We start from the raw sequence: 12,808 nt of genomic DNA on the forward strand, positions 1-12,808 counted from the left end.
CCTGAAGTGTAAGAGCTTGTGGGTTAGATGCCTTTCCCTGTCAAACCAAAGAGTCTAATTAACCTTAAGTGTAAGAGTTTGTGGGTTGGATGCCTTTCCCTGTCAAACCAAAGAGTCTAATTAACCTTAAGTGTAAGAGCGTGTGGGTTAGATGCCTTTCCCTGTCAAACCAAAGAGTCTAATTAACCTTAAGTGTAAGAGTTTGTGGGTTAGATGCCTTTCCCTGTCAAACCAAAGAGTCTAATTTACCTTAAGTGTAAGAGTTTGTGGGTTAGATGCCTTTCCCTGTCAAACCAAAGAGTCTAATTAACCTTAAGTGTAAGAGCGTGTGGGTTAGATGCCTTTCCCTGTCAAACCAAAGAGTCTAATTAACCTTAAGTGTAAGAGTTTGTGGGTTGGATGCCTTTCCCTGTCAAACCAAAGAGTCTAATTAACCTTAAGTGTAAGAGCTTGTGGGTCGGATGCCTTTCCCTGTCAAACCAAAGAGTCTAATTAACCTTAAGTGTAAGAGCTTGTGGGTTGGATGCCTTTCCCTGTCAAACCAAAGAGTCTAATTAACCTTAAGTGTAAGAGCTTGTGGGTTGGATGCCTTTCCCTGTCAAACCAAAGAGTCTAATTAACCTTAAGTGTAAGAGTTTGTGGGTTGGATGCCTTTCCCTGTCAAACCAAAGAGTCTAATTAACCTTAAGTGTAAGAGCTTGTGGGTTGGATGCCTTTCCCTGTCAAACCAAAGAGTCTAATTAACCTGAAGTGTAAGAGCTTGTGGGTTGGATGCCTTTCCCTGTAAAACCAAAGAGTCTAATTAACCTTAAGTGTAAGAGTTTGTGGGTTGGATGCCTTTCCCTGTCAAACCAAAGAGTCTAATTAACCTTAAGTGTAAGAGTTTGTGGGTTGGATGCCTTTCCCTGTCAAACCAAAGAGTCTAATTAACCTTACGTGTAAGAGCTTGTGGGTTAGATGCCTTTCCCTGTCAAACCAAAGAGTCTAATTAACATTAAGTGTAAGAGCTTGTGGGTTAGATGCCTTTCCCTGTCAAACCAAAGAGTCTAATTAACCTTAAGTGTAAGAGCTTGTGGGTTAGATGCCTTTCCCTGTCAAACCAAAGAGTCTAATTAACCTTAAGTGTAAGAGTTTGTGGGTTGGATGCCTTTCCCTGTCAAACCAAAGAGTCTAATTAACATTAAGTGTAAGAGCGTGTGGGTTAGATGCCTTTCCCTGTCAAACCAAAGAGTCTAATTAACCTTAAGTGTAAGAGCTTGTGGGTTAGATGCCTTTCCCTGTTACACCAAAGAGTCTAATTAACCTTAAGTGTAAGAGTTTGTGGGTTAGATGCCTTTCCTTGTCAAACCAAAGAGTCTAATTAACCTTAAGTGTAAGAGTTTGTGGGTTGGATGCCTTTCCCTGTCAAACCAAAGAGTCTAATTAACATTAAGTGTAAGAGCTTGTGGGTTAGATGCCTTTCCCTGTCAAACCAAAGAGTCTAATTAACCTTAAGTGTAAGAGCTTGTGGGTTAGATGCCTTTCCCTGTTACACCAAAGAGTCTAATTAACCTTAAGTGTAAGAGTTTGTGGGTTAGATGCCTTTCCTTGTCAAACCAAAGAGTCTAATTAACCTTAAGTGTAAGAGTTTGTGGGTTGGATGCCTTTCCCTGTCAAACCAAAGAGTCTAATTAACCTTAAGTGTAAGAGCTTGTGGGTTGGATGCCTTTCCCTGTCAAACCAAAGACTTTCAAAATAAAGATCTAGCTCAATATTTAAGGTTCAAAGTTTAAGATAGTTTACCATGAAGTTAAAGTTACATCAATAAGGAGATAACTGTATTGCATTTGAAGCTCCGGCAGTATCAAATAGTGATTTGATGGTTGCAAATTGAGTTTACAATGGACTTGAATTGATGCCATGAAAATTGGTCAAAATGAATGTTACAAATAATGTTGCATCAGCAGGTGAAATGTAGTACCCTTACCAAAAAGTGCTAACATGTTGCACATAAGTTGCACATAAGATGCTCACGTTAGAAACTAACATGATTGCACACGAGTTTTTTAACATGCAAATTAAGTGAGCATTTTGTGAGCAAAAAAATTGCACATATGAAACTAACCTAATTTGCATGTTAAAAACCTCACGTGCAACTGCTCATATGAGCTTTTGTTTCACATGTGCATTTTATTAGATTGCTCATATGAGCAGTTGCTCACATGTTGCACACGTGAATATTATAGTTGACCAAAACAAAATGGCTGCTTTAAAAAAGGAATATTTTTTCAAATTTAAATGAAAATCTTAAATAATTCAGTTGAAAATAAAATAACTGATACATCATGTTAAAAGAGTTATTCTTTTAATTATTGTCAGTTAATTATGATTTTCATATGATTTTTTATTTTTTTTATTTAAACAATAATCATGATCATGACTAAAAACATAACATATACATTATAAAACTAATAGAGGGACTTGCAAGTTTAGTACACAATGAATGTCTTTGATTAATAAGTACTGTATTTCAAAAAGTTTTAAAAGGAAAAATCTTTATACATGTAGTACTTATTTTGAAGCAACCTGTATATATATTCCCATAAAGGACTTAAAATTGTAGTATATTTAAAAATCTGACACAAAAATGAAAATAATGAAATAGAAATGATAACTTACAAATAATTAACCACAGCCACACTGGTTTTATCAGATTTCAACAATGCCTTTCTTCAAATAGCACAATATAGGACTTAACATTTTCCATATCCATCTACCTCCATTTATTGCATGCTTTTCATGAATTTGAATTTACAGGAAGTACATGACTGGGCATGTCATTTTGAAAAGCTCATATGAGCAATGATCATGTAGGTTAGTTTTGAATGGTTAGAAGAATGGAAAAACTTTTCAAAGTACAAAACTAACATAAAACTAACATGGATGATAAAAGCTCACCTGGGGTTTGAATTGCACATGTGAACAATTATGTTAGATTTTTGTGGGCACATATGAACTACCAAACTGCACATATGAGCAACCTGATTTGCATACAATTCTTACTTGCATCTCATGTGCTTCACATGTGAAACTTATGTGCTTTTGTTAGCAATTTCTGTACGGGCACACTGTAGTATATTGACTGGAATTTAGTCTCACTAAAGATAGGTTCTCTAAAAGTGGAAATGGGTTAATGTGTACAAACTCTTGTTTCACCTTATGTTGACATTTGGATGTTTTTATTTTTAGGTGGACAGAACTGTACAAGAGAGACTTATGGAATGACAATTCTACCTAAACCCAGTGATCCTTGTGTTTCCTGTCAGTGTACAGTAAGTATAGGAGGAATATCCTCATCATGATGACTGTTGAAAGACCCAATTATACAACAGACATATGATAAATTAGAATAAAACTAAAAGTAATATGTTGTTTTTGGAAGATGCATTTGTAATTTGGGGTGACACTGTACGTCTTACCGTGTAATTTGTCTCAAATTTAAAAATAATATCTGCATGTTTCAGTAAATTGTATAACACAGTGTGATTTTTTTTTATATTTTCAAAGAGTTCTTGTATTAGTTAAAAAACAAAAAGTACTTAATTTGAATTTTGGATTTAGGAAATTGAAGAGATTTGAATATTTGTAATTGTTGACACAAATGTACCTGTTTCAAAATTAGACAAAACACTTTCAGAATACTCAAATCAATTGTCAACATTTCATTTTAGAGTTCCTTGAGTTGGATTTGTAGGAAAGAAGTGTGTCCATTGTTGAACTGTCCACCAGCTGTCCAACTAAAGGAAGACAGAGAATGCTGTCCAAAATGTCCACGTAAGTTCTCTTCAAATTTCTGGAGCTATTTTTAACTCACCTTATTTCCAAACTAATCTTTAAGTTAAAATTAAAAGAATACTTTGTTTTAAATTTATTTGTTCTCTATGCACTTTATTAACCAAACTGTTGTGTACCTTTCCTATAGGTAATCTATTTTTCAATACTTAGTCTACTGAATGAATTATTTTCAGCTTGCCATGATACTACCACAGATCGATACTACAGAGTGGGAGATGTTTGGACAGATAGAGACAATCTTTGTCTACAATGTAGATGTGTTGTAAGTAACACCATTTTACCTTTACAGCTGTTTTTTATTGAGGGTGGTAGGAGAGGGTGTGATCCCTAATTCTTGGTGAAAAGGAACACTGAATCCATGATTTTTAAAACTAAATCGTTCTTTCCTAAAACTTGAAAAAAGTATCATCTTTAATACTTAAGGGTAGGAAAACCTTTTACTGTCAGTCGTGAAACAGTCATTTTCGGCTACCTTTAGCGCCAAATTGATTAAAATTTTACCATGACTCTTCAAAGTATTCTTATCATGATTCGTCAGAGGTCTCAAATAATTATCGTTACCATTATTTTGGGAAAAAATCAAACGTGATGATTCGTCAAAATCAGTCGTTTTTTTACTGTTATATAAACTAACTTCATTTGGCAAGAATTTTTACCGTTATTCATCATGAAGGTACCCCCATTAAGGCCCTCATACATGAGTTCTGACAAGTGTAAATCCAAATTCTAGCAAAATGATAGGCCCAATCCTGGTGTCCTGAAAAAGATCCTTCCGCCTATCAATAATGTGTTGTTTTGTTTCACTGAAGCCTTTTTTATTGTGTAGTTCTCTAGTAATTAATTATAGTAATATTATCATAATTATGTAGTAAACAATATTGTGAAATTTTGCTGTCTTAAAAAAGAAGCTGCAAAAATAAATTCCACAGGAAAAAGTTGTAATTAACTATAACAAATCATTCCTATAATAAAAATCAAGTATAAGTATTATTGAAAGTTGAATAATGGCTCCATTTTATAATTTATTGATAAAACCTTATTTAGTCTGCATTTGCTTCAACTGTAAACACTTGAATTAGGTCCTTTAGGCAGCAACCATTTGATTTTCTGGGGGGGGCTATGGTTTTTTTTGGAAAAAAATGTTTGTTTCCAGTTTTTGGAGAAAAAAAAAATTTGTTTTTGATTCTGAGAAAAAAAAATTGTTTGTTTCACCCTCAGCTGCCACTATATGTAATGCTAAAATTGAAAGAAAAAAATTGTTTTTGACTTGTCGCGAAAAAAAAAGTTTGTACAGAAAAAAAAACCATAGCCCCCCCAGAAAATCAAATGGTTGCTGCCTTATTTAAACTTTGTTGATTTTATACTTTTTATTTCTAGGACAAAGCTGGTAGCAAGAGCTGTAGGTTAATTGGATGTCAAGCTCTCAACTGTCGTGCAGATGAAAGAGAGGTCAGACCACCAGGGGAATGTTGTAAAGTCTGTGAAGAGTATCCCAAGACACCCTGTCAATATGATGGGGTCAGAAGACAGGTACTTGCAGCACAACATACAGTAACATGCAATGACTTAAATATTCTGTGTTGATAAAGAGGCAATAATGAAACAAAGGAATGTCTCTAATTTTTAGCTCACCTGGCCTAAAAGGCCAAGTGAGCTTTTCTCATCACTTGGCGTCCGGCATCCGGCGTCGTCCGTCGTCGACGTTAACTTTTACAAAAATCTTCTCCTCTGAAACTACTGGGCCAAATTAAACCAAACTTGGCCACAATCATCATTGGGGTATCTAGTTTCAAAAATGTGTCCGGTGACCCGGCCAACTATCCAAGATGGCCGCCATGGCTAAAAATAGAACATAGGGGTAAAATGCAGTTTTTGGCTTATAACTCAAAAACCAAAGCATTTAGAGCAAATCTGACATGGGGTAGAATTGTTCAACAGGTGAAGATCTATCTGCCCTAAAATTTTCAGATGAATCGGATAACCCGTTGTTGGGTTGCTGCCCCTGAATTAGTAATTTTAAGGAAATTTTGCTGTTTTTGGTTATTATCTTGAATATTATTATAAATAAAGATAAACAGTAAACAGTAATAATGTTCAGCAAAATAAGATCTACAAATAAGTCTACATGATCAAAATTGTTAATTGACCCCTTTAGGAGTTATTGCCCTTTATAGTCAATTTTAACCATTTTTCGTAAATCTTAGTAATATTTTACAAAAATCTTTTCCTCTGAAACTACTGGGCCAAATTGATCCAAACTTGGCCACAATCATCTTTTGGGTTAGTAGTTTGAAAAATATGTCCGGTGACCCGGCCATCAAACCAAGATGGCCGCCATGGCTAAAAATAGAACATAGGGGTAAAATGCAGTTTTTGGCTTATAACTCAAAACCCAAAGCATTTAGAGCAAATCTGACATGGGGGGTTTATTGTTTATCAGGTCAAGATCTATCTGCCCTAAAATTTACAGACAAATCGGACAACCTGTAGGGTTGCTGCCCCCGAATTAGTAATTTTAAGGAAATTTTGCAGATTTTGGTTATTATCTTGAATATATTATAGATAGAGATAACTGTAAACAGCAATAATGTTCAGCAAAATAAGATCTACAAATAAGTCTGCATGATCAAAATTGTTAATTGACCCCTTATGGAGTTATTGCCCTTTATAGTAAATTGTTAATAATTTTCATAAATTTTTGTTAATTTTTGTAAATTTTTAGGAAATATTTTCCACTGTAAATACTGGGCCAAGTTCATTATAGATAGAGATAATTGTAGCAACAAGAATGTTCAGTAAAGAAAGATCTACAAACACATTACCATCACCAAAACACCATTTTGTCATGAATTTATCTGTATCCATTGTTAATATGCACATAGACCAAGGTGAGCGACACAGGCTCTTGAGAGCCTCTAGTTTTATGGACTCAGTATGGATTAAAAATCAAATTAGTGTACCTATACAATGAAGAAGGATAGGGCTACAAAATAAACACAGTATGGACATATTTTACTTGATCATAAAAAAACGTAGGTGAAAAAACTGTCAAAATAGGTGCAATTTGGGTACCGTCACGTTAGAGCAATCTGACATGTGGTAAAATTGTTTATCAGGTCAAGATCTATCTGCAACAACAAAAGAGAGTTTTTAACGACCTCAGCTGGCTATACAACCCTTGCACAATCAACTGAATTTTGCAGAAATCATTAATAGGATAGATTGCCCTTATATGATAATTTTTTATTACCTTTAAAACTTGTTACGCAACAACAAAACAACTTCACAACTTTCTCATTACTTTGCATTTCTTGTTAGATAAATTTTACAAAATTCTCCCCTGAAACAACTGTCAAATTTAAACAAACTTGGTTTAAATCACCACTAGGATATCCAGGGACCACTGTGTATGATGACCCTGCCTGCCCACATGGCTGAAATAAAACATAGGTTTCAAACGCACTTTTTAGTATCATATCTCTGAAACTAAACAACAGTACAACAGTTGCATTTATCATGCATCAATTGTAAATAAAAATATCAGGTGAGCGACACAGGGTCCTTGGACCCTCTAGTTTTTCAATTTATCCTTTTCCTGACCTGTTGATTATTATTATTTAATCAACATGTGGTTTGTTTCATCTCAGTTCTTCATTGGTTAAAAATATTTAAAACGCATGGCGAGCCTTGCTTTTGAATTTGAAAATTTAACTGTCTCAAATAGATAAATACTGTATCATCCCGGGTACCACATGTGGAGCAGGATCTGCTAACCCTTCTGGAGCACATGAGATCTCCCCAATTTGGGTAGGGTTCCTGTTGCTTAGTCTTAAGTATTCTATGTTGTGATTTGTGTATTATTAATTGTCTTTGTCTTTTTCTTTTTTAGCCATGGCGTTGTCGGTTTGATTTTCAATCTATGAGTTTGACTGTCCCTCTGGTATCCTTTTCCCCTCTTTTTATACTCTAGGCAGTGGTAGAATCTAAATTCACAAGAAAAGCAGTCTTTGAAAGTAAATGGTTTCCTGATGGAGTTCATTCATTAAATTGTATATTTTCAAGGCATTTTATCTATTTCAAAATTATGCCCCATTTATCTTCCCTTAAGACAACAAAGACATATTGCAATCCCATATTTACATCATCTATTCAGTAGACATTTAGACATGCAAGTTTTTATATTTCAGTCTGGAGAAACGTGGAAGAAAGATGCTTGTACCACATGTAAATGCTATGGAGATAATGTTGATTGTACCAAGGAACAGTGTATAGATCCTGACTGTAGTCCTGATTATTCCTTAGTGACACAACCTGGACAATGTTGTCCGGTCTGTGTCTTACGTAAGTATCTTAGAACTTAATTTTCAGCATTTATAAATTCTGAAATTCTGACTCTAGTCCAGGTTATTCCTAAGTAATGCAACCTGTCAAAAAAAACATTGCATTTACTTTTTTGAATCTATCAAATGTAGTTGCAAATTTTATAGATGAAAAACATGATTTACCTAAATTTCTACAATGCAGTACTAAAAAAAGAAATCAAATTTATTACTTATCTAAAAACAGTATTACAAATATGAATGTATTATAGTATTTCAGTCTCGATATATATATTACAGAGCCAGGTAGTTGTATTGTGTATGGTGATCCCCACTATCAGACATTTGATGGAAACACTGTACATTTCCAAGGGAACTGTAGATATATAATGTCTGAAGATTGTGAAGGGTCTGGAGATTTCAGGTACTATTTAATGTTGTCAGCAACACTTATTGTAGTTACTGCATTTTAATGGCATATTTTTCCTGTTTTTATCAAAGGAAAGAATTATTAACTAAACACTATAAACATTTTTTCCATTGAATCATGGACAAGAACGACTGTTCCTTTCCATAGCAAAATGTTCACTGACAATTCTCCCTTTTGTCTGCAATAAATCATTCAGGATTTAAATTAACAACTATTTCATTTATTTTATGACTACTTAATGTTCAGCAGTAAATATTGTATGCACGCTAAGGGGAATAATGCGCTTGATAGTTATTAATATACCGAGGTATTAGAAGGAAAAATTACATATCTAGGACAGGGTTTCCTGATGTATGATTGAATTTACAAAACTTGACTGTTTTCCAATTTCAGAGGGTAGAATTTACACATTCTTTGATATGTTATTTGAACAAAATGTTCTGTGTTTTCAGGGTAGAAGTAACCCATCATGATAGAGGATTCTCAGGAATATCATGGGCACAAAACTTTACTATAGTTATTGGAAGAACAAGGATTGATTTATTACAGAACTTTGAAGTCAGGGTACTGTGTTTCATTCATTTACAAATACAATTATATTCTAAGTATTAAAAGATTTTTAAGGCTAAAAAAAAGTTATTAATTATATCACAAGGTAATCTGAGAAAAAAATATTAAATTTTTCAAAGAAATTACTCAGCTAATATTGTCCATTAAGAGATCAATAAAATTAATTCTTGTTGTATTTGGATATGCTGAATGTAACTGTGTATTTAGATTTTGGATACTGGACCATAATAGGTAAAAGTTCAAGTTCAAATTTTTCAGTTCATTGACCACATTCATCCTGTGTCAGAAACTGATGCATTTTCATTTTTTTTTTATCACAATCCAAAGTAAGAGCTGTATGAGGCTTGAATGTAGTGTCCAAAATTACTCCAACTGTTCACTGGGTTTGACCACTAGGGTTGTATCATGCTGTTAAGCATTTAATTAGACATTGATAAGCTTGTCTTTTCTCTCTGAATTTATCGTAGATAAAAATTGAACAAGATGAATATTTCAATATTCAAACTTGCATAACAAAATTTTATTCTAATATTGTACTTGAATGTGTGCAGGAATCATACTTATAAAACATACATTTTCATTGGCTGTCAATTTTTCAAAGCATATGCTTGATTATAAACCATGGTTTTGATGCTGAAAATGTAGAGAGCTTCCACTCAATTCATTATGAAACAAAATTAGTTTTATTGCTTTAGAACTTTTGAACTTGTATTTAGAGTAATTGTGTTTGCAGTATATGGAAAGTGATTTATATATATATTACTTACTGTAGGTGGATGGTTTGCCAATGAATCTGCCTTACAAAAGTAGGAGAGATTTTACCATCGATGTCAAAGATCAAACTATACTGTTGGATACCACTTTAGGATTACAGGTGAGATGAATGAAATATTATAGAGTGGATAGGAGAGATTTAATGCCTATATAAGAATAGTGAAAAAGTTATAGAAATGACATACTGTGGATTCATTATTTTTCGTTGGAAACCAATTATTGTGGTTTCTGTGGGTTGAGGCTAGCAATGAATTTAAATGAATCAACACAGTACAAATTATCTTTTAGTTTGTATGCACTCAACACAGTACAAATTATCTTTTAGTTTGTATGCACTCAACACAGTACAAATGATCTTTTAGTTTGTATGCACACTTTTGTAAAACCATGAAATACCAATGTTCCTGGATCCACTTAAAGGTTGCATTTCTGTAAATATTGACAATGCAATTTCCCGGCTAAAACTGTACCACTTTTACTATGAAGTTTTGAAAAAAATCTTATCCTAGAATGGAAAGTTCATATGAACCACAATTTTTTTCAAAGGTCAAAATATAGGGCTGTGCGGCATATTTTCAACGTTTATATGCCCTGAACTTCTCAGAGTTTAAACTTACACTAATTTTCTTAACGACCCCTACCTCGAATGAAAGGTTACCACAGATTTCAATGTAAACAATATGCACATGTTTATTTACTGGTAACATTCCCAAGTTCTGTCTCTGCGATATGGAACACAGAGAGCATAACTGGGAACCAGTATGTAAACAAAATCAATTTTCTATGAATATTCAATTACTCCCCAAAAGGGGCGTGTTTTGAGAAACAGCTGTATTTACAAAGTGCAACCTAAATGCATGGTACCTGCAAAAATAAATAAATCCACAGTAATCAATATGCAGTTGTCTCCCTTATATAATTAAAGATGAAACAAACACCATGCTTGATAAACATGGAAGAAAATGACTTTCCATTGGCAGATCCAGAACTTATCATAGGGGGGGAGGGGGCTCCAGTCATGTTTCGTTGATTCCCTATATAATCAATCCCTGGATTTGCCTATGTGTTTGCCTGAAATTTAAAAGAAAAAAAAGTAGGAGAAGATATCAAGGGGTTATTCAAAACCCATAAGTTGAAGAAAAATAGAAAACAGCATGGTGGCATAAAAGAATACCAGAACAAACAGAAAATGTTATAAAGTCCTCAAAACTAAAGATTTAGCAACATCAACTTAACAAAAACTGATGGTAAACTTACTAATGCTCTAGAAGTAATGTCCATTTTCTTTGTTATAGTTCTGCACAAGCAAAATGCTGAAATTAATTCATGTTTTGTAGTTTGTATGGAATGGAGAGAGTTATGCTGCACTAACAGTACCAGGGACATACAAGAGACAATTATGTGGTCTGTGTGGTAACTTCAATGGATTTGATAGGGATGATATGAAAACTTCATCTATGCAAATTACCAACTCACCAAGTGTATTTGGTAATAGTTGGAAGGTAGGTGTTTATTCAAACTAAGTTTTTGGGTGGTATAATAGTCATAACTGTAGCTGTTCATCTGTCTGTCTACTAAGGGAAAATCTTTTGAACTGCTGGATAGATATTCATGAAACTGTACACAGTTGTAGAACACATAAAGAATTAAATGTGCTAAAGTGAATACAATCCTGGTCCAACATATATTTGAGTTACTTCTAGGCATCATCATCATTGGATGGGGGATTCCTTCGTGAGTTCACTCAGTTTTAATTTGATTTATTCTTATCTAAAATTTATAAAATATTGTTTTCAACAAATAAAAAGTAGTTTAATCAAGTGCACAATGTATCTAAGGAAAATTCTATCAGGAAATTTAAGGTATTCTTTAGGCAATTTATATTTTTTTGCTATTGCAGACTAAATCCCAGCTGAATCCTCGGTGTAGAGATGCAGAGGACTTTGATCCATGTGATGCTCAAATCTTCCGTACCAGAAAATATGCTCAACAACAATGTTCTGTACTAACGGTAAGTTATAATATACTGAATTAGTGAGTGAGGTAGACTAACCTTAATGAGAAATTGTTTCCAATAAGAAGGAAAAAAACAAGGAAAGCAAGGACAAACAAAAAAAGAACAACTGAATTTAAATTTGGTTACTGATAATATGAAATTTCTGTTTAAAGCATATCTACATAGGAACCAAAAAACACTTTTAAAACTGTTTCTAACAGTCAATTCTTCAAAGTATGAGGATTAATTTTTCGTTTGTCATTTCAGGGACCGAAGTTTAGTCGATGTCACAGAGTAGTTAATCCTCAGTCTTTCTTCACCTCCTGTGTGTATGATGTGTGTGCTTGTGGCGTGGAGGAGACTTGTCTATGTGAATTGTTAGAGGCCTATGTGTTAGAGTGTGCTAGGAATGGTGTACGGCTGGAATGGAGATCAGAAGGTTTATGTGGTAAGTTTATTTAGGATGGCCTTGTTTGTGGAATAGAATTTTTTTGTTTAAGATAAAAAAAAAAAAACAACAATAAAAGTATCAACTTTGAATCAATGTTTGCATGACAGTTATTTTTGCACTGTTTAACTAATTTTTCATGAAAAATAATTTCTGATGTCAAAAGTATTTAGCCAAACAACAAATTAATGTAATTAAAAGGTTTTAAAACCTTATAAATAACTCACATTACGCTCAGTTATTGCTCTTTCTGCTAGCTCTCCATTGTAAATTAAAATTTATGTCCCTCATAAGGGAGACAACAAAAAAAAGAGATCTCTAATTACAGGGTCAATAACGGGAATTGGAAAATAGCCTATTGCCTTCATGATCTTGCTAGATGTTTGATATTTTATGCTGTTCATTATCATTATATGTAGATGTTCTTATCTCATTTA

The 12,808-nt window shown here is 33.6% G+C and overlaps 1 protein-coding gene across 3 annotated transcripts in view; it reads left to right on the plus strand.

The window, feature by feature from the left end:
* Positions 1 to 12,808, plus strand: part of LOC143048505 (uncharacterized) — a 155,583-nt gene that overhangs the window by 140,173 nt on the left and 2,602 nt on the right. For all 3 annotated transcript variants that reach the window (XM_076222195.1, XM_076222197.1, XM_076222196.1), the window contains 11 exons: positions 3,229 to 3,311; positions 3,711 to 3,813; positions 4,008 to 4,096; positions 5,212 to 5,364; positions 8,022 to 8,175; positions 8,454 to 8,577; positions 9,036 to 9,147; positions 9,926 to 10,027; positions 11,265 to 11,429; positions 11,828 to 11,938; positions 12,191 to 12,371. In XM_076222195.1, coding sequence (XP_076078310.1) covers positions 3,229 to 3,311; positions 3,711 to 3,813; positions 4,008 to 4,096; positions 5,212 to 5,364; positions 8,022 to 8,175; positions 8,454 to 8,577; positions 9,036 to 9,147; positions 9,926 to 10,027; positions 11,265 to 11,429; positions 11,828 to 11,938; positions 12,191 to 12,371 — 1,377 coding nt within the window. The remainder of the gene's footprint in view (positions 1 to 3,228; positions 3,312 to 3,710; positions 3,814 to 4,007; positions 4,097 to 5,211; positions 5,365 to 8,021; positions 8,176 to 8,453; positions 8,578 to 9,035; positions 9,148 to 9,925; positions 10,028 to 11,264; positions 11,430 to 11,827; positions 11,939 to 12,190; positions 12,372 to 12,808) is intronic.

The sequence above is a fragment of the Mytilus galloprovincialis genome, chromosome 10 (genome assembly GCF_965363235.1).
Source record: "Mytilus galloprovincialis chromosome 10, xbMytGall1.hap1.1, whole genome shotgun sequence".
Taxonomy (NCBI): domain Eukaryota; kingdom Metazoa; phylum Mollusca; class Bivalvia; order Mytilida; family Mytilidae; genus Mytilus; species Mytilus galloprovincialis.